The following is a 26,853-nucleotide window of genomic DNA, read 5'->3' as shown; positions in this document are numbered from 1 at the left end:
AAGTAATTAATTTGATTAATATATTCATAGTCAGATATACCTCTATTTCTCTTCCAGGAAGCTTCTGAGTTATTTTGCATTTAATGAATGATTAAGCTAAACAAAAAAATGCACTTAAAAAATTCTATTTTTGGATGTTTTCAGTGCCTACATTCTTTTAGTTGTGGTCTCTTAGCATGTGTGAAATTGAACAGTCTGGAAATTCTAGGGGATCATTCTAGGCTATAATCTTTCCATCTAAACTATATGAGCAGATGGAAAGATGTATAAGCATGACACCATGAACCTGACTGGGTTGTGTACATAGTGTAAAATAGAAAGGTCTCCTGTATCTAATTTTCCTTTAAATTCAACATCTGATTTTAAAGCCATTCAGCTTAGCCTTCACTAAGTTTTTATCTTTGTATAATGCTTTTTAATGTTTTATAAAACCTATCTTTAAATTTTAGTCCGCACCTGTAATGAATAAAATGATTTTCCATAAAAACCTATGGGAAATATTCCATATCTGCTAACAAAGATTTTGGCCAACAAATGTGATTTTGGAATGAAATACAGTAGACTCTCATAGAAATTCAAAATGCTCCCATTACCATAAAAGTTGGACGAGTCATTGCTCTGTATATTGGCATAATATCTTTACATATAGAAATGTCCTCTCCACTTGTCAATACAAGATTCATTGAAAGACTGGTTATTTGTGGAGATGAAGATTACAAGGAAGAAAAGTCATCACTGCCCCCACGGGGACTCGAACCCCAGTCTCTTGCTTGCCGGACGAGTGCTCGGTAGCTTAATATAAGGTATAATATACAGTAGCTTAATGTAATTTTAAAATTGCATCGGAAGCTGATGCATAGCTCCTCAGAAAAATTCTGACAACTACTTGGAGATGGCATAATACTGTATATTAGCTGTAGCTTTATAAGGGAATGTATGGTATTTCAGTCTGTGTCACTTTGTGCTTAGTCTCTTGGTATTTTTTAATTCAGTAATTCAAAAGTTGTTTATTTTCATTACAGGTTCTGTCTGTTGTTTTAATGGTTCTAAATAAACTAAAAGGAAGGCATACATCTGGAATATTGTTTTTTTTTTACCTGCTTATGACTGCAGCACAATTGTTTAATTATAGATCTACTCTCATTCGATTGAATAAAGAGGTTTATATGCTTTATTCTTTTTTATTTGAAAATTATGTTTATGAAGATAATTCCAGGTTAATTAGTAGTTATATTCATTTTATGATTGCAATAATACCACTATTTATATCTAAAATGAACATTGTACACAAAACTATCTTAATTGAAGCGATCATGTGCAAATGAGTAAAATAATTGCACAGAAAAGCTTTCTCTCACCAGGGGTGTCTAAGCATAATTGCATGTATACTTATTGATTCTCTATAAACATTTATGAATGAATGAAATTTTAGTGTCTTTGTAGAAAAATAATACTGTAAGATTTTTACACTAAAATAAAACTATTTTTGCTTTTAAATATCACTATTTTTTATCCTTAAACAAATTTTACAGTATTGGTTAGATTCACATGTATTAAATCCAAAGGTATTGATGGCAATCTTCATGTTTTGTGAGGACAAATTGTCTGCAGACAAAATTCTACATGCCTGTAGAAAGCAAGAATTAGTACCTCATTTTTATCAGAATAGCATTACATATGCATACTATTTAGCATAGTTTATTTTTTATATTGATTTTTCTTTCTTTTTTTTCCAGCCACCTTGTTGGCAGTTTACTTGTTGTGGTTTCTGAATTTTCTATTTGTATTGCACCTCTATGAAAATAAACATTAATTTTTTGAAGCAGTTCTTATGCTCACAAATTTTAGCTCAAAAGTGCTTTTTATCATTTCTTTTCATATATTTCCATATATCAAGTGAATATACAGGGTATCCACTCTCATCATTGTCCAATGACTATTTTCTGAACTGTTGGCTTTAGAGACAACTTTCAATTAAAAGAAATGTTTCAAATAATGTCACCCATTATCTTAAATGTCATTCAAATGAAAAAAATTATTAATAAAAACGTTATACAAGATTTTAATTTTTATAAAATCCCTCACCCTCTAACTTCCAATTAGGAAGTTGCTGCCCTGTCTCTCCTGAGACCGCTGTTCTTTCTCCGATTTTTAAATTCAAATATCTCTGCAAGTATTGTATCTACAGAGTTGTCAACTGCTGCGGACAACCGCAATAACCTGCAGAGCTACAGGGGAGACACAATACTAGGGAAATCGGTTTAAAAAATTGGCTCTTTGAGTTTCTTGTGATGTTTTACTTATTTTTATTATTGTTGTTTTTAATTGCATCAATTTTTACCATAATGATGAATTGATATACGCATGTGAGGGACTTTGAGAGAAGACTAACTCAGAGCCAATCTGTTTTGTCTGTGTGCAGAAGGTAATCTGTAAAGCCACTCTACTTGATACCCAAATGCGCAAAATCCTTTTTCCCGTCAAAAACACCTCACGCTGTGGGCTAAAAACAGGTTTTTGAGTGTTTAAGCGTGGCAGGTCTAGACACAGCTTCATTTGCATAGTGCCAGGTTGAACTCAGGGAACTTGCATCAGAAAGAATGTTTCATCGTAGGTGCCATAGGAGCTCTGATATGAAGAAAATGGGGAGGAGGAGCTAAGGTTGCTAGACATCCGTATATATGTCCCACACAGCATATGCAGGTTGGGATTGCATTGAATATACATGAATTATGAAGGGACTCTGCAACTTCAGAAATTTGCTTTGGGAGGTGGGAGGGGGGCCTCATGTGGCGTGAGCTTTCTAGGTTCCAGTGCCAATGAGGTACTGTGTTTAATGAATTTTCAATTAAAATTTTTTAAAAAAATTACATGTTTGAGTTTTTTTATTGTACATGATTATGTTGTCCTGGGGGAGCACCCCCTATGGTAAAGCTGAACATTCATCACTACTGATAAACTTTAAGCCAATGTTGGCATGGCTGCATCTAAAAACATGGATTTTTTTTGTCTACCTCAGGAGACTGGGCAACAACTTCCTAATTGGAAGTTAGAAGACAGGGAGACTGTCTAAAAATTCAAATTTTGTAACTTTTTAAATTTTGAACAACATTTAAGGTGATGGACAATATTATTTGAAACATTTTTTCTCATTGAAAGTTGTCTAAAACTAACGATTCAGGAAATAGCCATTGGACAATGATAAGAGTAGACACCCTGTATATATTTTATGTATCAAAAAATATTTTACCAGTGTTGTGCAAATACTATAGAAATATATAAAAATGTTTCTAATAGTATTGCACAACACTCTTGTACAATACTATATTGCAATCCTGTCAAGGACAATATTCAACCTCTTGCACACAGCTTCATCTTGTTTCTTTTTCTCATATCCACAGATAGGGTGATTGTGGGCTGGCAGGCACTCTACCTTTACTCAATCCAATGCACACTCATCCCATACAGTACAAGCAAACTTGTCAAAAGCTAGAGAAATAATAAAAAAACTTGAATATGTGTATGTGTATATCGTCTATGCATTATTTAAAGAATTTTATCTCTTAAAAAATCAAATTGTCACAGGATGACTGAGCAGGATACTATGCTCATCATCTATGGATGAACGGAGGGTTAATAATAAAGCCTTCACATTAAAACTATCTTTTCATTTGTGTTTCTCATGTAACCCAGTAGAATCACTAACGTGCCCGGCATTTTTTCTTCCAAAAAGACATTTACAACACTTTTTTTTCATTACTTGTTTCTTAAAAGGATAGTTATTTTTCTTTTCTTTTTTAATTAACAGTAATAATGATGTGATCCTCAAGTATTCCCAAGAGATCTGTATGATCTATTCAGGGAATTTGTTGGTGTTATAGTAGATATCCCCATGCTTAAACTGGGATTTGAACCCAAACCTGTACGGTCAGAGCAGCTCCCTAACCACTTGACTGCCAGGAGGTAAATTCAAAATAATTTTGTCCAGGAATGTGTGTGATGAGAAATATTTGACACAGTGAAAAAGATGATGAAAATCATTCTTCTTTGAATAAATAATGCAAGTATAATAATACAAATACAATAGCCATTAGATGAGTTCATTCCATTTGTTCCTAAATATGGCAGTTTTCAAGTTAATGCAAACTTGTCCAGGTCTTTGGTCCACAAGTCACCAAAAAATCATTATTTTTCATCTTTATTACCTCAATATATATATATTGCATTTTAAAATGTGGAATTGTTTTAATAACTTCTCAGAACAAGGTTCAGATTTTGCTAATTGTAAGTGTGGCACACAGGGTCTCTATATAAAAAGTCACGTTATTTACTTACTTTTTTAAGTATACAATCCTTCAGAAAATTCATAACATTTCAAATAACTGCACATCATTTAAAAAAAAATTCAATTTGAAGCATGTTTCTATAGTCAATAGTTGAAGAGATATCCACTGAGCAAAGAATTTGGGACAGATTGTATTTTTATGTGTGTAAGATAGATATAAACCCTGAAAAAAATATCCTATTGTATATCTACTGTTACACATATTCTTTCTCTAACTTTAATTCAACAAAGGAAAAAAATATATTTCAAAAGTCTTTCTCCTCACATTTTCAGAATGTTAATGATAGTTGCAATGTTTAGCAACTGTCTATATTAATACATTGATAAATTACATTCCGATCAGACAAGTTTGCCTGAGATCTCGATCACTACACTTGTTCTGAAGCATATAGATGGTTGGACTGCATAATATATGGTTGTATTAATGTGTAATAAAATATTTAATTAGCAATGGCAATTTATAGTAATTTGTATATTAATTTGTGTTGTAAGAAATGTGTGTGTATGAGTAATCTTTTAATTTTATGACCAAAATATCATATCATTTTTACAGTATAGGGTTGAAGATGAATCGACATTCATATTCCAGATGATATACTTTCCCTTACTGGTTACAGAGCTAGTTTTCACTTGTGTTGCAGATATTCGCAGAAAGTCACTGCCTTTTCTGGGACATCCTGAAAAAGTGAGGCACAAAAACAGAATTTTTCATAGTTTCAGTTTACAAGTTTGATTTTGCGAATTCAAAAATGTTCTGGATATTTTATAGAATTTCCTCCATTCCCACTAAAGTCATTCAGTACAAAAAAATGGTTTTCAAGTATCTCCCAAACAAAACTCCATCATTTATAGATGAGAAGTGTTAGTAGTTATGCACACCTGTGCAACATAGCCACCACTGAAATCAAGTGACTTCATTTTGTGACTTGAATGGTAGGCTTAATTAATTGATTGATACTTCTTGTTCAACTAAGGGCTACTTGTTATCGAATTTTTTTTTATTACATCAAGATTAAAGAAAACAGAAAATATATTAATTTTAAAAATAAATAATGAAATTATAAAAATTGTATAATTTTTTAAGCCAATAAAACTATTTACATGCATTTGCTTTATTTCAAATTATTTTTTTCTTTTAGAAAGAGTCTCCTGAGCAGTCAGCATCATTTGCATCCAAACTAGTATTCTGGTGGTTCAACAAGTGAGAGTCATATTCTTTTCTGCATTATTTTATTTTAATTATGAACTTTTTTCTTTTTTCAAAGCAGTGTAGAATATAATTTTCTTTTTTTATAGAATGGCATTATTAGGTTGGAAGAAACCATTAACTATAGATGACTTGTGGCAATTGAATCCTGAGGATAAAACAGAACATGTAGCCTCACAATTTGATAAACACTGGCGTCATTATATAAGGTGTTATGTTTTATCTTTGTGTTTTAGTACTAGCAGAAATAATGCATAATGTTCAGGAAATCTAAGAAATGTGCATTCATTATTCATATAATTTAAAAAGATCAAAGAAAGCAACTCCACACATATATTTTATCATTGATGTTTAACAATAGTATGGAAGTTTATTTATCCTTTAAGCTTTTGTATGATATATAATATTTATTATACATTATATTATTAACAATATTTTTAAGAGTAATCCTAGCATAATCAACAGTTTGTCTTACTCATTATTTAGTCACTTAAGTCTGATGTGATTTTTCTACTGAGCAACAGGGAGTTGAGATGATATGGTTAGATTATTTTTCATTGTGTTGATTTGATAACCAATCTAAATGGAAATTCCCAATCAGCTTGATAGTGGTTACATCTTTCCTCTGAAGACAAGAAAACACCCATAGTTTAAGAAATTCATGGAAGAAGAAACTCATTCGTGTTAAGAAATCCATGGGAGAAATTCATTCATGTTAAGAAATTCATGATAGAATCTATATCTTTATTAGATCTGATATAGCAAACTAAATTTTCAGTCCCTTGAATGTTGTTATAACAGGGTTTGACTGTATTATCACCAACTACAGTATGCTAAAAATTACTTGGCATCTTGGTTTTTATGAGATTATAACCAATCTCTTGAGGGCGTGATAGCCCAGGTCGATAAGATACTTGCCTAAAGTACCAAAGGATGTTTAGAGGTGTCACGTGTTCGATAACCGGTTCATCCTTGTCAGAAATTTTTCTGACACAGGGGTACAACAGAAACGCCGACATCACCACAGAAGGTTGCTACCGCAGGAAGTCCCACATCGAGGGGTTAGTGTACCAACTTCTCGGTGAGTATAAAAAAAAGCTGCTGTTCAGAATAGGCAATAAATTGTAGGTCCCGGTCTAATTAGCCCATCATGTGCAGAAAATGACCGTGGTGTGACAAAAAATGATCAAATGATCAATCTCTTGAGTACAAAATGCAAATATCTTCTCACTTTGTGTTAAAAAAAATTTTATAATGAGAATTTTGAAAGAAAAATCATCAGAAAAAAGTCCTTTGATCAGCTTTTATATAACAATAGATAAAGATTCTGTAAGCTCAAAAGCATTGAAGAAAGTACTTTTTCTTCCTGCTAATAGATAATAGGGATTCACTATGGCTAGCATGAATTGGAGGAAGCCCATCCACATATGTTCATCATGTGCTAGAGGTGGTTACTTTTAGGCTGCATTATGATAAAGTGGAGATTTGACTTTTAAACATTTTCAAATAACTCCTTCCTAGTTGAAAGGTAGAAATACAGTTGAGACTCATTTTTACAAATCCATGCAGACTTGATAATTAGTTCATAGAATCAAAAGTTTGTACAGTCAAATCCTGTTAAAACAAACACCAAGAGACCGGAGAAATCAGATTGTTATAACAAAATTTTGTTTTAAAAGAATTCCAGGTTTCTGCATTGTTCCTATGTCAACTTATCTGGGGACTAGAAAAGTGTTCGTTAAAATGAAATTTTTGCTATAATGGTATTCGTTAAAATGGCATTCAACTGTATATGGAAGAGATGAAAAAATGTAAAAAATAAAACATTAGTCATTCATTTTATTGATGATTTCCATAAAAATCACTTATTTTTGTTTGGTTCATCACAACATTTTGGTAAATATGATTCCATAGAATTGATGTAGGATAACATTTCATGTGGATTTTAGTTCTCTGGAATATTTTGGGATGGTGGAATGCTGCTAGAACTATTTGCCATAATTTTTGGCAATTTCTGCCTTTGTAAGAAGTTTGCACATTAATTTCTTTCAAAAAAAAAATGATTTTCATCCACTGTGAAGCACTATCGTTTCTGTTTTGTTGATATTGCAAAGAGGAAAGTAGATGAATTGCAGTTGGCTGAAATAGAGTTTGATTGACTCTCGACTTAGAAATGGCCGATCAATAACCTAATGTATCATATCATTTCTAAAACCACAAGTTTATCCAGTCATAATGCACAAAGAGTGAATTACGTTGTCAATGCATCTTCAATTCGTTGTCACCTCCACCAACAATCAAACCCTCCTTCTTGGCATGTGTTTTCACAAAACACCTGTGTATTGATGGTAAACTCTGTTCAATAGAGGAATTTCCTTTTTCTCTTAAGATACATAGAACGTTCGAATTGAAGTTTACTTTTGATTACAACAAACTCGGAGGTGGCTGGAAAAATAAAATTACTGAAAAAAATAGTGGAAAGAAACGAAGTTCGTAAGATACGAGAGGTGATAGAAATGAGAGTTGCAAAATAGCTGCATGCTGTTCAGGACAGAGGACCAGTTCATAAAAAGAGTATGTTCTTAAATTAAAGGTTTGTAAAATCGAACGTCGATTGTATTTTAATTGATGCATTTTTGTTTCTTTTTTAACATTCTATTTTCTGCAGTTATGATTGGGATCTATGCAAAAACTTACATGTATTATACTTTCTCTTTTTTTTTTCTAGTTCCGAAAATTCTAATTTATTATCTAATGATGATACGAATGAGACTAAAGCCAAAGAGCAAAATTCTCTCTCAGAAAGTGTTTTTTATTCTCCTGAGCCAAAAGTGAAAGACAGAAAAGAAGTTCACATAGCTTGGAGCCTTTGTAAAACATTTTGGTCATACTTTTGTTTGGGAAGCATTTGCAAGCTATTTTATGACTTTTTGCAGTTTGTTAATCCCTTAATCCTGAAGTAAGATATCAAATCACTGTGATAAGGTTGTTTAAGCTTCTAATAACTGTAGCAAAATAGTTAAATTTAAATTAAACTCTAATTTTTACACTAGATCATTTTCCGATATGATTGATGTATTAATGGTTATGATTGAAAAGATTCTATTGTTTTGAGGGTTTAAATGTATTTGTATTTGCATTTTTATTTTTTGATATATTAATTTTTTTTTTAGTCTTCCTATCTATGTTAATCTATTAAAAATTTATTATTCATGAATGAGTGTATGTATACAGTGAAACTTCTGTATGTTGAACCTCTAATAATTCAAATGTCTCATATCTCAAAGTGATGCAAAGTAATTTTCTATAAGTAAAAGTTTAAATGTTGCTTAAAATCAAATGTTTTATAATGTAATTTACATATAAACTATATATATATGGGGAAACATTAGCTCTGACAAATAAATATGTGTTATACTCATTGTAGGCTTTTGATCGATCATGTGCAATCATCAGAACCACTGTGGAAAGGAGTATTTTATGCGTGTCTGTTTTTTATTAATGGAAGCATACAGTCTGTCCTGCTAGGTTATTATTTTCAAAGAATGTTTGTCTTAGGCATGCGTATTCGCACAGCTTTAATTTCAGCTATCTATCAAAAGGTATATTTTGCTAGATTACTTTTTTTACCCAAGTTTCTTCTTTTCATTAAATCATTCAGCTAAAATTCAAAGCTATATTTATACATGATGCAGGTATAGATACATGGTGATGTGTTAGGAATGGATGCAACTCAAGAGCACAGGTCATACTGTTACCACACATCACATATACTTTACAGAACCGAAGTTCTCTCATATTATTTGCTATTTCCGATTTCGCCCTTCCCTGGATCTGCACCTGGCACTATATCAGTGCTGTCAATCACACACTACAAGGGGTACACTTTTACATGGTAAAGACCTGAGTTCCAGGGATCCAGATAGGTTAGAATAGACTGACTTCAAGCTGTTATGGAATGGTCAATAGCTAATTTTTATATTTGGGTAAAGCATTTTTTTTATTGTCAAATTTAGCATATGGTGCATTGAAGAGAAGAATATTGATAGAAAGATTACTAACATTTGATGAATAACTTAACTGTTTACTCTCTCTCTTGGCATTTGGTGATTTTCTAGAAATATCTTCTAAGATTATTTTATTCAATTTTATTTCAAAACAGTTACACTGTTACATGCAAAGATTAGCTGTTATATGCTGACAACAATAGCCCACTGATTATATTATTTCTTAACACTAGAAATATGGAAATTTCAAACTGCTTGAAATGGAAAGTGGTCATTCTATCCTCAAATTTAAATTATTTTCCTTCATGGAAACTTTTTGAAACAGCATCTATTCAGTTTCTTAGACACATTTCTGCAACAAACTCTTTCACATGCATTATTATTGTTTTATTTTATTGGAAATTTTGACCAAATGACTAGTGTGATAAATAATCTTGTGCTTTGTTACCCATTTGAGCATTTTTATCTTGTTGCTTCATTTTCACCTAACAGCTCATTGACAAAGTTTAAGGTATAAAGTCGATTGAGAAATTTGCAGAAAGATAGCATGCACAGAATGAAAAATCTTGAATAATCAGGAAATTTTCAACATTGTAGAGTATATACATAAGACAGCTTTTCGATGCAGGTCATGTTCTGATCACATGCACTGGTTATCGAGACCTAGATTCACTCTGCTTACCAATTGCAGATAGTAGATGTTATTTGGCCATTCACCACCATTTTCAATGTAAACACCTCTCCTATTCTAGCCTTGTACTACACAGTTGAAGCTCCCTGCAATTTGGCCACATTGTAACAAAAATAAATATTCCCTCATTACAGAGGGAGTCTGTAATTGATGTATAAAACTAGAATTGTGCTGTTTCTTCAAATATAGAATTTTGTACGATTTCAAAATCACCGGCCACCAAGAAATTTTGGCATATTTTTTCCAGATCATTCACTGCATACTGAATAAATTGGCGACCCTTACCGTTCAGCAGTTGTCAATCAGGTTTGATGTTCTCAACAGTTTAAAAATAAACCTATGATTTTCAAACAAAATTATGGCATGTAACTTCAGAAATAAGGGTAGAAATTTTTGTTAGCTCAGTCTTAAGTACTGATGTCTGGTGAATTCTTGAAAAATTGAGCTCTTCATCCTATGAATAATTCTGAACTCCTCATGCTCACATTTGTGCAATAAATGTGGCAACATCTGTGAATGTATGACACACTAACAAATAATTTATGATGCTGAACATCTTTAAAAAAATTCCTTTGAATGGTAAAAAATGGATATTGGGAAAGCAACAAATGCCATGATGAAATATCTGTTATTCCAATAGTTATATTCTGATAAGAAAACTGTTCATTTCAGGATGATTTTTGTAATCATATTAATGCACAGCATCTAAAGCTGTTATTTTTTTACTGTCACCATTATTCCAGGTAGAACTTCATTTTACTCCTCTTAGTTAACCCTTTAATTGGCAAGCATTGAAATATCCAGATGAGAAAATTTTCGAGGGGTTGTACATTAAACAAATGGAGGTACCTTGAATGCTACTACCTAGCAAAAAAAGCTGTTTTCAATATTTGAAAAAATATGGGACATTGCACTTCAGAGCAACACACAGTATTAAAATTATTTATGTACAGGGTGATTCAGAAAAGATGGGAAAAACTTTGGTGGTAGTACACACAAAAACAAACAAAAAAAAAATAAATAAAAATAATAATATTTTGTTTACTTTATTTATTTTGTTTGTTTTTGTGTGTACTACCATCAAAGTTTTTCCCATCTTTTCTGAACCACCCTGCAGATTTAAATACAGTAAAACCTTGATAAGTCGTCACGTCATATTACCGAAAAATTATGATGACTTAAGCGGAGTGACAATTTAAGCAAAGTGCCATTTCAATGAGCAATATTGTGAAAATTGTATACATTTAAAATAATATAACATTTATTAAAATATAAATGAAAATTACAATACTAAATTTACAGATTGCAAAAGAAAAAAATAATAGAAATTTTTTACCTTTTTTTGATCTCTTATTATCTAAATTATTGTGGTAAAATGTATTGGTACACTTTGATTTGTGCTAGTAATTTTTAATTTAGCCTAATCATAGCAACTGTTAGAATAGTTAGCTTTTCTTCACAACAGAACTGTTGGACATTAATTTTACATAGACATGAAATTTAATTTTAGAGTTTTAATTCTTCATCAGTAGTTCATGATAAAACTACAAGGTAATCTCAAACACAGGATCTACTTTTGACTTGAGGGGGAGGGCAGGGAAAAATAAATATTAGAAGACCTCAACTTTGTAGAAAAATCAGACATTCTTTCCAAAGATATTTTGTTAAAATTTGAAGCCCTAAATTAGTGGGGGGCCCATGCAGAAATCAGGTCTAGCTGGAACAGTCCCTAATGTTTGAAAAACCTTAGTCGAAAAATGAACTTCCCCAGTGTAACATTCGTTACTTAAACTGTACCATTTTGTTATTTGGTACATAGGCTTTTATGTGACTTTTAAGCATATGGCAATGCTGTTAACATGCTCTTTTTTTAATGGGAGCCATAAAAATATTGTTCCTCTATCTCAAACTTTTTCATAGTGACAACTTAACCGAAATTAGAAATGAGTAAACTAGTGTTTAATAACATTGTGTTGTCTATGAAAGCTGGAAGGGCCTGAAGAAAAACGATGACTTATTAGGGTGACAACTTAATGAGGTTTTACTGTAATTTAAAAATGCCAGTTATTGTTTCCCAACTTTTCTATCATTGTTGAAGAATGCACAGCAATGTTTCCTCTGCACATGGTATTTCCCTCTGAAAAGCAAGGGTCAAAAATCATTCTTAATTGACTTGTCAAGAAATATGAGATGTGTATTTTTGTGCCATTCTTCTGGTAATTATAGAAACTTCATGAACAGCATACATATACAAGTAAAAATCAAATGTTTAAGAGTTGCTTAGAAGCATTAATGCCGAAACAAGCTCAAATTTCTTGAGAAATATAAGAAAATTATGTTGCTTTTAAGGGCAATGATGCCAAATGAAAGGGTTGAAAACCTGGAACCATTATATTCTAGGAAATCAAAAGCCTTATGAAAATTAGACAAGTCATAAAAAATTTCTAAGAACCCGAGATTGACATATAACACAGAAATGGTTAAAGTAGCTTTATGGACAAAATACACTGCTTCTGTCATTCTAGTATTAATTTCCTTTACCTAATAAAAACTAATTTCATACTCTGACATAAAAAGTTAATTTGAAAGAAAGTTTCATTGCTGAAGAAATGTATTAGTCTTATTAGATAAAGAAAATTCCAGAGCTATATATACACTCAAAGTTAACTTTAAACATTGTGTAATCTTGCTTTGTCAGACCAATCACATCAGTAATATTTTCAGATTTCAAAAGCAATTTAGCTATAAAATGCTTTTAATTTTTTAAATCTAAAATCATGTTATTCTTATAGTTTCAGTAATCAAAAGATATATATATATATATGGTCAGGTCAGAGCAGATCCTGGTTGTTGTGTCTGGGGGGGGGGGGGCTTAATTGTGTAAATATTTTGAATTTTACATTTTCTCTTCCAAGTTTCGTGGCAATCCTTGAATTAGATTTACTGTGAATTTATGTGTGTGGGTTATTATTTTTATATTTTTTTCGATTTCTGTTATCAAAAGTTCTAGATGCTGGAAATTTTTTTCACAAGAAAATCACTTGCACATTTAGTAGAATTATTTAGCTATATAGAGAGTTGGTTTTTCTTTCAATATCTTGATAGAAAGAAATTTCTACTTTTGTTGATTTTGTTTTCACATTAAATGTATAAATTTGGTATAATTCTTATTCAAAATATCTTTTTACAGTCATTGGTTCTTTCATCATCATCAAGGAAAGAATCAACAGTAGGAGAAATTGTTAATTTGATGTCCGTTGATTCACAAAGGTTTATGGATTTAATGACATATTTGAATATGGTATGGTCTGCACCCTTACAAATTTTAATTGCTGTTATCCTGTTATGGAGGATGCTTGGACCATCTGTTCTTGCTGGACTCTCAGTTATGGTTGTATTACTTCCATTGAATGCATACATTGCCACCAAAACCAAAGGATTCCAAGTAAGGATTTAAAGTACAGAAAATTATTTTTCTTGTACTAATACTGTAGATGAAAATGTTATACACTTTAATATTATTAAACACTAGACATAAATACAAATGCCACAACAGACAAAATGCCCAATAAGGTGGCTGAAAAAAAATGCCCTTAAAAAATATGGATGTCGAATATGTATCTAAACTATATAAAAAATACAGCAACCTAATAAGAGCAATAAAAAAAACAATAATTATGAAAATATACTGCCCATGAAAAATTATGGTTGTCTCATCTAAAAGTATGGATAGCTTCTCAATTTATCCCAATATGTTTATCATATTTCTTTTTAAATGTGTCAATTTTTTGGAATTCACGACTCCCGGAGGTATGTATATATATATAAGCTATTCCATTTAATTCACAACCCTATTAGAGAAAAACTCCCTACAACATCACAACCTAGAATTTTCCCTTACCAATCAATATTGGTGTCCCCCTTTCTTATCGAAGCAGTTGATTGGCAATGAATTAATAATTTGTGGTTCATTTCACCCATCCTGTTGAAAATTCTAAAATGCTTCAATCATATCCCAGTGACATCTACGCTCTTTGAATGTAAACATTTTCAAAAAATCAAGTATGTCTTTATAGCTTAAGCCCTGTGTACCATCAAGAGCATGTGTGGCTCTTCTCAGTACCCCTTCAACCAAAAGAATAGAATTATTATTGATTCATTTCTATTGACACTCTAATATGCATGGATCCAATTGCACATAAATTACAGCCTTGTAGCATATGGAGGAGATTATTTAACTAACATCAGTGAAATAACCCAGACCCAAAACAAATTTACAAAAATTCTTTCAAACCAGACTGAAAGCGTCATTATAACAATTTAAACATTTTACCAATCAGACACTTATATTTCTATAAAGTATGTCTGACTGTTTATAGAAATTTTTAAACTTGTGTGAAAAACGTACAGTGATTAATCCAAGGAGACCAAACCAGATATTAGTGTATCCCAAACCTCATAAAAACATTTTATGCAAAAGTTTCATTTACCTAGCCCCTAAACAATATCATAGTTTACCAGTAAATCTACAAAGCATTCAAAATGAGTATACTTTTAAAAAATCTTTGAAAATGTTTGTACTCTCAATATCTGATATAAAAAATTGATACTGAACCAGGGAATTAATTCACTACCTTCATGTGTGTACCAGGCAATGCACCTGCATGTGTACCAGGAAAACTGTGTATGATTTTTTTTTCCTCTCTTTCTTTCTTTGCATGCATATATATATATTTTTTTTTTTTTTTGATTTCTCTTAAAATAAGCACCTCGATGACAGAAAATATTTATTTACACCACGATCTGACACTTCTGTTTGCCACCAACATGTATTACAAAATTTAAATTAATCTTTTCTTTTTCCCTTTTTTTTTCTGTTTTTGTTTTTTCTTGATTCCTCTACCTTAACATTCAATCAGACTACACTTTGTATTATACATGTTTGTGTATAATTTGTAATTTTTTTTTTTTTTTTGTTTTTTTTTTGTTTTTTCAATATTGACATCTCACATTGAATAACTTTTTATAAGCGCCAACAGGGTCCATGCAATCCTTGGTGTTTCAAACACAAATAAATTAATTAATTTTAAAAAAAAATGCTGAATGCTAAAACTATTATTACATGCAACAAATTTCATCCTATTGACACAAAATACATTTGATAACACATGTAATGATTAAATAAAAAACTCTGATTTGAACTATTAACAGTTAGTGTTAATAGTTCAATTGTAGATTCAGTAAGCACTTTTCATTTTTTTAATGTGCAAGCAATCACATATATTGAATTAATTTTTAAGTTTTTTGTATATTTAATGCATAGCTATTCTTTTAAAATATCATGCTTGTTTCTTTATATTTGTTTCTTATTTTAGGTCAAGCAGATGGAGTATAAAGATGAACGTGTAAAACTTGTCAACGAGATTTTATCTGGAATGAAAGTGCTAAAGTTATATGCTTGGGAAGAAGCATTCAAAAATACAGTATTAGGAATACGCAATAAGGAAGTGCAACAGCTTCGCAATATAGCATTTTGGAATTCATGGGCTACGTTAATATGGAGTTGCTCTCCTGTTCTGGTGTGATTTTTTAAAATATTCTTTAAATAATAAAAACTGAAAAAAAATTAATCTGGAATTTACAGTGGTTTTTAGCTTATGAAGTTATCACAGTCAATGCTCATTATAACAACCATGCATTATTAGTACTGTTTCCATTATAATGACTCTTCTGTTTGCCACCAACATGTATTACAAAATTTAAATTAATCTTTTCTTTTTCCCTTACTTTTTCACAAAAGTAAGAGTAATACTCACAAAAGCAAAGAGCGTTTTTAAAAAAATGGGTTCCTTTAAAGAATTCTGCACAGACATGTCATTGCAACATTGCTCCTAATATAAAATTTGTTTTTCGTGGAACAATGGAGTGCATAGTGAGCATAAACAGTATTCAGGAAACTGGAATAGGAAAATTTTTTTCCTTTCTTATATTTTGGTGGAGGAAGTTTAAAAATGTGTATAGAACTTTTCTTTTTTGTATGTTGTGTAGGCTCATCGAAATTGTGCTTCTAGTCTTTTGATTAACACTGTCCAAAAAGATAACATTTCTGCACAATCACACGTTTTTGACTGCCTGATCTTACCTCCATCTCTAGATTTGAAATGCACATGTGTTTTTATAGGGCACTTAAAAAAATGTGATGCAATTATTTCATAATAAAACCCCAGCAGAAGTAAAAGACAGTATCGTGCTGTTTGTGTAAAACACCATAGTTGATCGCCTATAGTCAGCAGTTGAGTGAAAATTTCATCACTTTTAAATGACAAAAATGTATGGTGAACAGCAGGGTTTACAAATCCTGTGTGTCAGGTTGCAGAGGTGACTAAAAAATTAGTATTGGGTTGCCTTAAATTATCTGTGTGTTTCTATATTGGAGTCTGAGGGCAACATGGAATCCTTATCAGGGTACCTACCTATATCAAAGGAAGGGGAGGCACACAGAGATGTCGCTCTACTATGATTTCCAGGTTATTCACAAAATCTGGGTCCTTTTTAAGTGAAAGCGAAAAAAATTAAAGTTGGGTTCCCCCCTCATTACTGGTACCCCTGTGAATTTTCTTTTTCTAAAAACACACATTCAATCTGAAGATTCACTAAAAAAAACTGTTTATTTTACTAGTATAACTAGGCTTAGTTACTTTAATTGCTAAATATTTCACTGGTAGAGAAAAGTTGCAGAAAGAAGCCCATCAATACTGAAGAATTAACAAGTGGAAAAAATCTAAAACAAATATAATTAAGTTAGGTACATTATATATTTATTATTAAATCAATCTATAGATTCTCTTGTGGTCCATTTGTCATTTCAGAAAATTTTAGATCTTTTAATGATACTTACATGCTAACATAATGAAGTCTCTCAGTAGTGATTAATACTGAGCTTTGCCATGGGGAGGGGGTACCCTCTAAGACCACATAATCATAGTACAATTAAAAAAAAATTGGTTTTAATTGAAATTTCATTTAAATGAGCACCTAATATCAGCATTGGAACCTAGACTCACGGGTCATACGAGCTCTTCCCCTTTCCCAAACAACTTTTCAATGTCTCAGAGTCCCTTAGTAATTCATAATTATTCAATGCGTATATATGGACGTCTAGCAATCCTAACCCCCCCCCCCACTTCTTATTAGAGATTCTAGGGTACCTATGACGAATCAGTCTTTCAGAAACAAACTCCATGAGCTGGACTGAACACTATCAATAAAAATGTAGCGCAGTCCAGACTAGCCCCACAGCATGGAGCAATTTTGATGGAAAAACAGGTTTTTGGGCATCGAGTGGAGAGGTGGGTTTTTACCCAGCTTTACAGATTTACTTCTGCACTGGAAGAAAGCATATTGGCAAAGGTAAAATACAGTGAAACCTATCATACGGACATCTCCCATTAATGGACAGTTTTTAAAATTCCACAATGAGCTACAGTGTATCATACCCAGGTACAATCAACAGACAAGCCTGTTTGCAGCTAAAAGTTTTGATCCCACAGGTGTCCGAGGTGTTATCAAGTTTCTTTTGTAAAAATATTAATAAATTAGAATTAGAGGGGGGAACATTACTTGTATGAGTGCTGAGATGATTGTCGTAAGGTTGCCATTCTATGTTGTTTTTCTATCATTTACCTTCAGTGGAGTAATAGCTTTCGTGCTTTGATGGCACATCATAAGGAAGAGGAAGCAAGGAGAACAATTCGTCCTCACTCATCTAAATTCTTGTAAGTGGTCACCTGCAGTCTTGGAATAGTCTATGGATGGAGGGCAGGCAATAGCTTGTATTCTAGAAAGAGCATCGGAGACTTGGTTCTGTATGCCTGATACGTGCTGTATGTCAGTGGTATGTTGTCCGATGAAGTCAAGATGTCATGTTTGTCTTGTGACGCTTTTGACGAAATGCAAATGTCAAGGGATTATGATCGGTGTAGAGGATGAAATGTTTTCCTTCGATCATGTGTTGAAACTGCTTCACTACCACATACGCTGCTAATAGCTCTCTGTCGTAAGTGCTATAATTCATCTCAGCTTTGCTAAGTTTCCTGGAGTAGAAAGCGAGAGGTTGCCAGTGCGAGTTGACAAGCTGTTGTAGACAGACACTGATTGCTTTGTTGGATGCGTCTACCATGATAGATAGTTCGGCTGATGGATGTAGAAAAGCAAGAAGAGTTGCAGAAATGAGTTTTTGCTTGCAGTCTATGAAAGCTTGATTTGATATTTCAGTCCACTCGATTTTCGCGTTGCTTTTGGCTTTGTTTTGAAGATATGAACACAGTGGAGCTTGTGTTTCTGCTAACTCATGAAGGAATCTTTGATAAAAAATTCAGCATTCCTAGAAAACATTGAAGTTCTTAGATAGTTGCCGGTCTTGGGAAATCTTCTATCCCCTCCACTTTATCATGAAGAGGAGAAATCCCTTTTGATGATATCCTGTGTCCAAGAAATGTGACTTCATCTGGGAAGAATTTGCACTTCAGAGAGTTGATCTTTAAACCATGCTCGGCCAGTAGTTTGAAAACTATGTCCAGGTGCTGTTAATACTGTTCAGAATTCTCTGATGCGATGAGGATGTCATCTATGTACCCCACTTAAAAATTGAGACCAGCAACACTTGGTCAATGTACCTCTGTCTGGGCGGCATTGCAAAGTCTGTAGGGCATGAAAGGAAATTCATAAAGCCCGAACGGCAGTCTTGGGCACGTCAGCTTCTGCCACTGGAATTTGTTGATACGCCAAGACAAGGTCGATGGTCGAGTAGATTGCAGTCCCGTGAAGCATGTGGGTTAGGTCATGGATATGAGGAATGGGATATCTGTCTGGTGTGGTGATCTTATTTAGCTGATGGTAGTCACCGCAGATACGCCAGGAACTGTTAGGTTTCTTGAGCATATGAATGGTCCATGGACTATTAGATGGCCAACATAATCCTTGTTTTCGCATGTCCAGAAATTGCTTTTTGGCGCAAGATAACTTTTCTGGAGAGAGACGGTGAGCTTTAGCAAAATTTGGCCTTCCTGTTGTCTCGTTGATATGCTCACAGCATGGTTTGGCGTTCAGCAAAGATTTTCTGAGCAGGCTTTGATAAGTTGTGCCACCATTGAAAAGTTTGAATTCACGTCTGACTTCTTTAGTTGACAGTGTGCAGTGAGTTTCGTCCTCACATCGAGGAGACATTGTTGTCGTAAGTCTGGAAGCAAATTGAAGTTGTACAAGAAATCGGCTCCAAGAATCGGTTTCGGTACCACGGCCAAGAAGAAAGTCCACCGGAAGACTCTGCTGAGTTGAAAATCTAAAGTGACTGTCCGCTCACCATGGACGTTTAGAGACAAATTTGCAGCGGAAAGTTGGAGAAGTGGTTGATGTTTGTCAGTGCTGCATGCTGGGAGTATTGAAACGTCAGATCCAGTGTCCACAAGGAATAAAGTGTTGGTGCTTCAATCGACTACAAATAAGCGACAAGATGTCGTTGGCAGGGAGCATGTTGCTACTACTCTCCGCCTTCGTCGTTTTTTGTGAACCTGCATGGTGAAGTGCACCTTCTGGCTTGATTGCCAAATGTCTTATGATACCAGCAAAATTGCTTATCCTGCAACGCAGGTGGTGGTGTTGATCTTTTTGAATAGGAGAAATGAGAGCGCGAAACACTGCGAGAACGTCCACGAAAAACGTTTTTCAGTTCGCGGTGTAGTTGGGCAACCTCTTGGAGGTGTGCGATCATGTCTGATTGTTGACTTTTTTCCACAGCGTCTACATGAGATGGGCTTGCTTTTTAGATCTTGTTGGCCAGCTCTGCCATTTCAGCAAGGGTTAGTGGGCTGACGGCAGCGAGTATAGATAGAGGAGATTTGGGCAGTTGTTTCAGGAAGAGTTCTGTCAATAGTTCGTCCGAAATGCTGTGAGATTCCACTCTTCATTTTAATTCACAGAGAATGTCAGACAGTTTCCGATCTCCTAATGCAGCGGTTCTCAACCTTTATGGACTTGCGGAGCCAATTTTTTAATTATTCTCAATGTTACCGATTTATTTTTACTATTTAAAAATATTTATAATTACTTTTTTTTAATTTTACTGGTTTTTTAATTGTTCTCAAGCAGCCGTGGAGCCCCTGTAGAGTGCACAAGGAGCCCCAGTTGAGACCCACTGTCCTAATGGCTCACAAGCGAGAAGTTTCCTAAGCTGTGTATATGAGGATTCACTGCAACGTGCGACTAGTTCGCACTTTAATTTTTTGTATGGCTCCGAAGTTGGTGGGTTCACGGGAATGTCTAGTACTAGAGATGTGTTATCTGGAGGTAGATTTGCAACGATGTAGTTGTATTTTGTTTTTGACTCTGTTATCAGTTTCGGAGCGGCCAACTCTAAAGTGCTTTCACACATCACAAACCATAACAAAACATTGTGCATGTTGAATGATGGTATAACTACAGCACTCACCTCTGCCGTGGTGATTTCTTTTGCTTCACGTCCGGTGTCGCCAATCTTTAGTTGATCCATGAAATGATTTTGTTTATATATTTACACTATTTACAATGGATAATATTTACATAATACAAACAGGAATGTTGGTAGAGAAAAATGTGGCCCGTGCACGGAGAGGCACAGACGCGTGCGTTGGTGGGTAGGACATCAACAACAAACAAGTAGAGGCAGATGCCTTTGACTCCCGATTTCTGTTGTGTTGCCACCATAGGCGGAGATAGACTTGGAAGTCTGGGGGGGCACGATGATGATGATGTCAACTCACATATATATATATATATATATACACACATTAGATCAGTTGACTCCACCTTTGACTCTGGGGGGTCCCCCCCCCCGTATCTCCGCCCATGGTTGCCACCAGCAGAAAATAGAATAATAAATATACATGCTGTGGAGATACCCCAGCACCATTGTGCAGGGAGCACTACAAGGCCTTGAAATCAGTCGTTGTGGATTTCTTGTATCCAGAACCGCCTTTACCAGATGTGAGGAACATGGCTAATCCCAAATTGTTTGCACAGCAGATATCTCTAACTTTTGAAATATACTTTTAATTACTTTTGATACAACTTTATAATTGGGTTTTTGAGCACGCACATGGACTGTATAAAAAGTTGATTTCTTTATTTTTTCATGTATACAACCCCTCAAACAAAGTTTGATATTTTAAGTAACTGCATGTTATTTGAAAACTTTTTCAATTGAAAGTATGTTTTTTTTTTAAAGTCAACGGTTATATATACAAATATAGCTGCTGTGCAAACAGTTTGGCACATGTTTTCAAATATATACAGCCTGTATATATTTGAAGAAAAAATGTTTTCCATAGTATAGAGAATATCTTCCGTAGTTGAGTGCGGCTGTCCATAGAAACTATGGACAATTCGTAGGAGTTGGAAACTCGGATGATATCTTCTGATTAAATTTAAAAGGAAATGATTATCTTGTGATTCATATAAATCATTGCTGAGCGATTTCTAGCTGGAATGATTCTTTTCCCTTCCTGATGGTCCACAACTCTGGTTTATCACCATTTAAATGTCACGTATTTCGCAGCTGAATATACATTCGTGAAATCTAACAGTGTACTTGTGTGTCCATTGTTGTAGTGTTTCGTGTTCAGTGGTGGTGCCATCTGTCCTAATTTCTAATGTGTGGATTTGCAATATAATGTATATTTGTGTTGCAGGACTGCTGATTGTCGTGGCGCTATAGCTTTTTTCAAAGAGATGGCCAACTCAAAGTTGAAAAACCTCAGAAAATTGTATTTAAATGACCACCTTTGGGCCATTTGCATGATCCAAGCCTGGATTGTGCAGTGTATAACTGTCACAACTGCATAGTGGCTAGATGACAAAATTGTTTCTGTTTAAATTGTGTGTGTGTGTGTGTGTGTGTGTGTGTGGTTTTCACAAATTGTGTTGTAGAAACTTTTCAAAGATTGAAAAAAAAAAAACAATTTGAATGGTCAATCCAATCCTTTACCATTTTTCAAAAAGGTACATGTGCAATCTTGTGGGAATGAAGCAAATTTATATGCACTGTAAATACTCTGTCTCGGCAGCTGCAAAAGTACAGAACTTTCCGGTATGTAACTGGCAAGGGAGGAAAGAACTCTCTATAATTGGAAAATTCTGTATACAGGGTTGAGTTTGTGGGTTGTACCAATACAGTACAGTACTTCAAGGTAGTAAAACTGTTTTCCAAGGTCATGAGATAGCGCAATCACAATAGATTGGTGGTACAGAGGTTCTCCCTCCCATACTTTTTTTCTCAACTAGGAAAGAATGTGTCCCAGGAAAAATGTGGAAACAAAATTTTTATTTATCCTTTCCTTAAATTCCAGGTATTTCATGTGTTATATCGCGTCAGTGGCATTTCTGGGGGGGGGGGGTGCTATGTCTTTGAAAAGTTGAAAGAAACATTGAGGGAAAAATGGGTAAAAACAAAGATTTTTGGCCTATAAATCTATTTTTGGTGCCTGCATTCTTTTGTGATATGTGAAGCCCTGATGAACATTATGAGCAATATCACATGACTAGCTGATACATCTGGTACTAGAAAGTGAAATGTTATTAACATTACTTTTCAAGCTTTTTGCTCTTAGAGTCAGCATAATTGTTCAGTTTTATAAACAGATTTTCATCTTACATTTTTCTTTTTTGTTGCTGTTTTCTTTTGCTTTATAATCTTGGCAAACCTTTTCAAATGTGTAATTTGAAGATGGAAGTGGGAGGGGAAAATCTCTTGTAAAAACTTCACCAAGAATGTAGAGAATGAAAAAACAGCAGCAAGGGTGAAAATCCTTTCATAAAAATAAAAAAAATGTGTTTCTTAACATTCTGTTTTTGTATTCTGTAGATGAGTACTCTTTGTGCATTTTAGTAATAAGTTTTAACTGTAATGTTGTTGAGCAAATCCTTTGAATAGTATATTTTTTAGGTCAATCAGAACATAGGTTAGATTGCTAGGGAATAAGAAAAGCAAATTTATTTTATGCTCACCCTATGCTACTTACTTGAATATCAAAACATTTTTAAATTAAAAAAAAAAATCTTATTTCAAGCATGCATGATACCATTATCAAGACTGTATTTTATGCATATTAAGTACAAGGGTTTTTTTTTTTTTAAATAGGTTTCTTTGGCCAGTTTTGCATGTTTTGTCTTGGTCAGTGAAAAGAATGTATTAGATGCAACTACAGCATTTGTGTCTCTGTCACTGTTTAATATATTACGCTTTCCCCTTTCCATGCTTCCAAATCTCATAACTACTATGGTAATGACAAGTGTCTCTGTGAAACGCATCAACAAATACATGAACAGTGAAGAGCTTGAAGATTATGTACTCAGAGGAAAACCTGATGATCAGCATATTGTTGTTTTCAAAGGAAACTTTTCATGGGCTAGAGACACTGAACCCGAGAATTTAATTCTTCATGACATAAATCTGACTGTCAAAAGAGGATCTCTTGTTGCAATAGTTGGGCGTGTAGGTTCAGGCAAATCTTCATTACTCTCAGCAATTCTTGGAGACATGGAAAAGTTTCAGGGATCTGTGACTATTAATGTAAGTCATCATTTTCATTGCACAATTCAACACATTACAATGAATAAAAAGTTTAATCATTTTTGGTGAAAAGCCCATATGGACAAATAAATTATGTTAATCTTCCAATTTAAAGTTTCTTTATTTCTGTTTTTAGGGAACAACTGCTCTCGTTAGTCAGCAACCTTGGATTCAAAATGCAACATTGAGAGACAATATCTTGTTCTCTCATGCATACCAGAAAGATTCCTATGATCAAGTCATAGATGCATGTGGTCTAGTACCAGATTTAATGGTTTTGCCTGGTGGTGATCAAACAGAAATTGGTGAAAAAGTACGTTTTTTTTTTTCTCAGAATTTTTCTTTACGTGTATAAACAGTTGTAAAGATATTCAACAGGTTTTACATACTTAAAATTAGAGTATACCAAAGACATTTTATGCATTTGCTTTATACTTTATTTTTTATAAATCTTTATTTTATGTAGGTCTACTCTTGTGATTTATATCTATGCACTGCTGCCATAAAGTTAAAAGTCAAAAAAATACTGGAAATATTTTATCCTCTATCTGAAATACTGAAACCAAAATACTCTTAATCTTTTAGGGAATAAATTTGAGTGGTGGTCAAAAGCAAAGGGTTAGTTTAGCACGAGCAGTTTACACATCGGCTGATATCTACCTACTTGATGATCCTCTTTCTGCAGTTGACTCACATGTGGGGCGTCATATTTTTGATCGTGTCATTGGAAATAATGGACTGCTTGGGAGCAAGGTAGCCTAATATAAGTAATTTTTGGCATTTTTGCAAAATTTTGCTGGATGTAAAAAATATAATCTTGTAATTGTTTTCACTTTATTTATTCTACATTGTAGTATTCTTTGTTCATAGTATTTACCCTAGATACTAACATCTCATATCATCCAGACAAAACCTGCTCAACAATTAGCCATCTCATAAAAAGTCCCTGTTTTTTTGGTTAGGTAAGCCCTACCACAGTTGGGTATCGAGTATAAGACCTTCTGAACTGACTATGGTAGTGGGTATTGCAGAAATGAAATTCAATTGATCTCACTACTTGGAATGATCAGGATTATGTTTTTAAAGAGATTGTTTGAAGCAGAAATGTGTCAGGGATTTTTCAGGGTAATAGAGGCTATTTGCCAGAGTAAAACATACTGTAGCCACCGTGAATAAGAATCACGTTTTGTTCAACCATTTTGATCTATCGGAAATGCTTTTGCTGTTACTCTTCCAGTTACCACTGGAGTACGCAAGGCGGGGGGCCTTCGGGCGATATTATACTGGTTGTTGCAGTAAAAACAAAAGTCTTATTAATTTCTTATTGAATATTTTAATTTATAAAATTTTTAATTAGTTTAAACATCTGTAGCATATCGTTATCATTAGACATCATTTGCTGTCAGTGTGGATTGACTAAAATATTACATAGTAGTTGTACTACTACTGTACTATCGTCGTGGTCCCAAGAAAAAAGGATAGGGCTAACAGAACTCCAGCCCTGGGACTCGGGAGGATTCTCATCATTTATTTTTTAATGCTATAAATTCACTATAGAGGGGCCTTGAAAAGTCTGGCCCAAGACCCACCAAAGATACTAGCCTAGGGGTTCTGTCCCAAGATATAGGGGCCATGACTATTGTCAGAGCATATAACTCTAGATCAGAGGTTCCCAAACTTTTTTGTCTCATTGTCCCCTTCCTTCTTCAGAATATTTTTTACTCATCGCCCCCAACCCATAGGATCCTATGTTATACCCGCAGCTTCTACCACCACCTGGACCTTTCTATCACCCTAGGGGACAATATTGCCCACTTTGGAAAACAATACTCTCGATAGATTCGCTTGTCAGTGGTATTTGACAAAATACCAGTTTTTTTTAAAACCATAAACCTCTTGCGGATATGTTGTCATTCATGGAAGGAAGCTCACTTTACTATAATGAACCTGTGAAACCTATGTTCATGTTTCCAATAAAGTTTTTATTCTCTCTCTGAATATGACGTCATACATTTCTTTTGAATTTTCTCAAACTATGAATCACGCATGTTCAGTTCTTTGGACATTTTTTATGTATTCCAAGCAAGGAATCCAACTGTGCAGAGTTTGGGCAGTCTTGATGGGACACCCTGTATAGATGAATGGGTTTGTTGGTCTGGATGATGTAATACCTAAACATGTAATGCCTTAAAACTAATTTTTCTTGCTAGAAAAACAGTAATAGTGCATATGAAAGGTGTATGCATGGGAAATAAAATTGGTGTCTGAGCTATTTTACATATTCGTCTTTATATTCAGACTCGCTTATTGGTAACTCATGGTCTCACATACCTTCCTCAAACTGACGTTGTCGTTGTGATGAAAGAAGGACGGATAGCAGAAATTGGCTCTTTCCAGCAGTTGATTGATAACAAAGGTCCATTTGCAGAGTTTCTTTCTCAATACTTACTTGAAGTGGAAGCTACTGATCAAGACAAAGAAATATTGGAAGATATAAGTCAAAAAAATCCAGAATTTCTGAGGTAATTATGCTTAGTTGTCTCAAATATATTACATATAAGACTTTCATATTCATTGTTGAATAGATGAAAACTTTCTTTGTTTGACCATAATATTTTAATTTTTATTCAAAGTTTTGCTTATTCAAGTGGTAGTCATCTTTAGGAATCAGTAAAGTGTCTAGGGTAGTTTTATAGTGCTGTTTTATGATTGGGCCACATTAGTGTCACCAGGTGTAGCTTTGAGTTAGGAAGGCTAGGTAACGCATGTTTATTTTATTGTATTTGCTGTTGCTGAGCTTGTTCAGCTCTTAGTTGAGTTGAGGCAGAATCTTTATGTTGCAACTAATTTTCCAACGCTCATTTCACTCAAACAGACTTGAACAATTTTCAGTTCGTGAAATTGACAGTTTGCAAATGTGAAATACCATAGTTTAACGTGTATAAGTGACCCCCTGATTTTTTTACTTAACCCATTAGCTGCCACGATCCCCATTTGAGG

General features: G+C 33.7%; 1 protein-coding gene across 5 annotated transcripts in view; it reads left to right on the top strand.

The window, feature by feature from the left end:
• Positions 1–26,853, top strand: part of LOC149080602 (ATP-binding cassette sub-family C member 1-like) — a 140,549-nt gene that overhangs the window by 64,405 nt on the left and 49,291 nt on the right. For all 5 annotated transcript variants that reach the window (XM_089239748.1, XM_089239745.1, XM_089239747.1 and 2 more), the window contains 12 exons: positions 1,023–1,160; positions 4,899–5,030; positions 5,485–5,546; positions 5,642–5,761; positions 8,281–8,511; positions 8,980–9,154; positions 13,441–13,695; positions 15,626–15,829; positions 23,422–23,853; positions 23,990–24,166; positions 24,439–24,606; positions 26,152–26,375. In XM_089239748.1, coding sequence (XP_089095874.1) covers positions 1,023–1,160; positions 4,899–5,030; positions 5,485–5,546; positions 5,642–5,761; positions 8,281–8,511; positions 8,980–9,154; positions 13,441–13,695; positions 15,626–15,829; positions 23,422–23,853; positions 23,990–24,166; positions 24,439–24,606; positions 26,152–26,375 — 2,318 coding nt within the window. The remainder of the gene's footprint in view (positions 1–1,022; positions 1,161–4,898; positions 5,031–5,484; positions 5,547–5,641; positions 5,762–8,280; positions 8,512–8,979; positions 9,155–13,440; positions 13,696–15,625; positions 15,830–23,421; positions 23,854–23,989; positions 24,167–24,438; positions 24,607–26,151; positions 26,376–26,853) is intronic.

Source organism: Pholcus phalangioides, unplaced genomic scaffold (assembly GCF_987345545.1).
Source record: "Pholcus phalangioides strain wild (caught in Gottingen) unplaced genomic scaffold, Ppha-v1.0 ptg000011l_1, whole genome shotgun sequence".
NCBI lineage: Eukaryota > Metazoa > Arthropoda > Arachnida > Araneae > Pholcidae > Pholcus > Pholcus phalangioides.
Note: the sequence above shows the minus strand (reverse complement) of the source record. Positions and strands in the feature narration are given on the sequence as shown.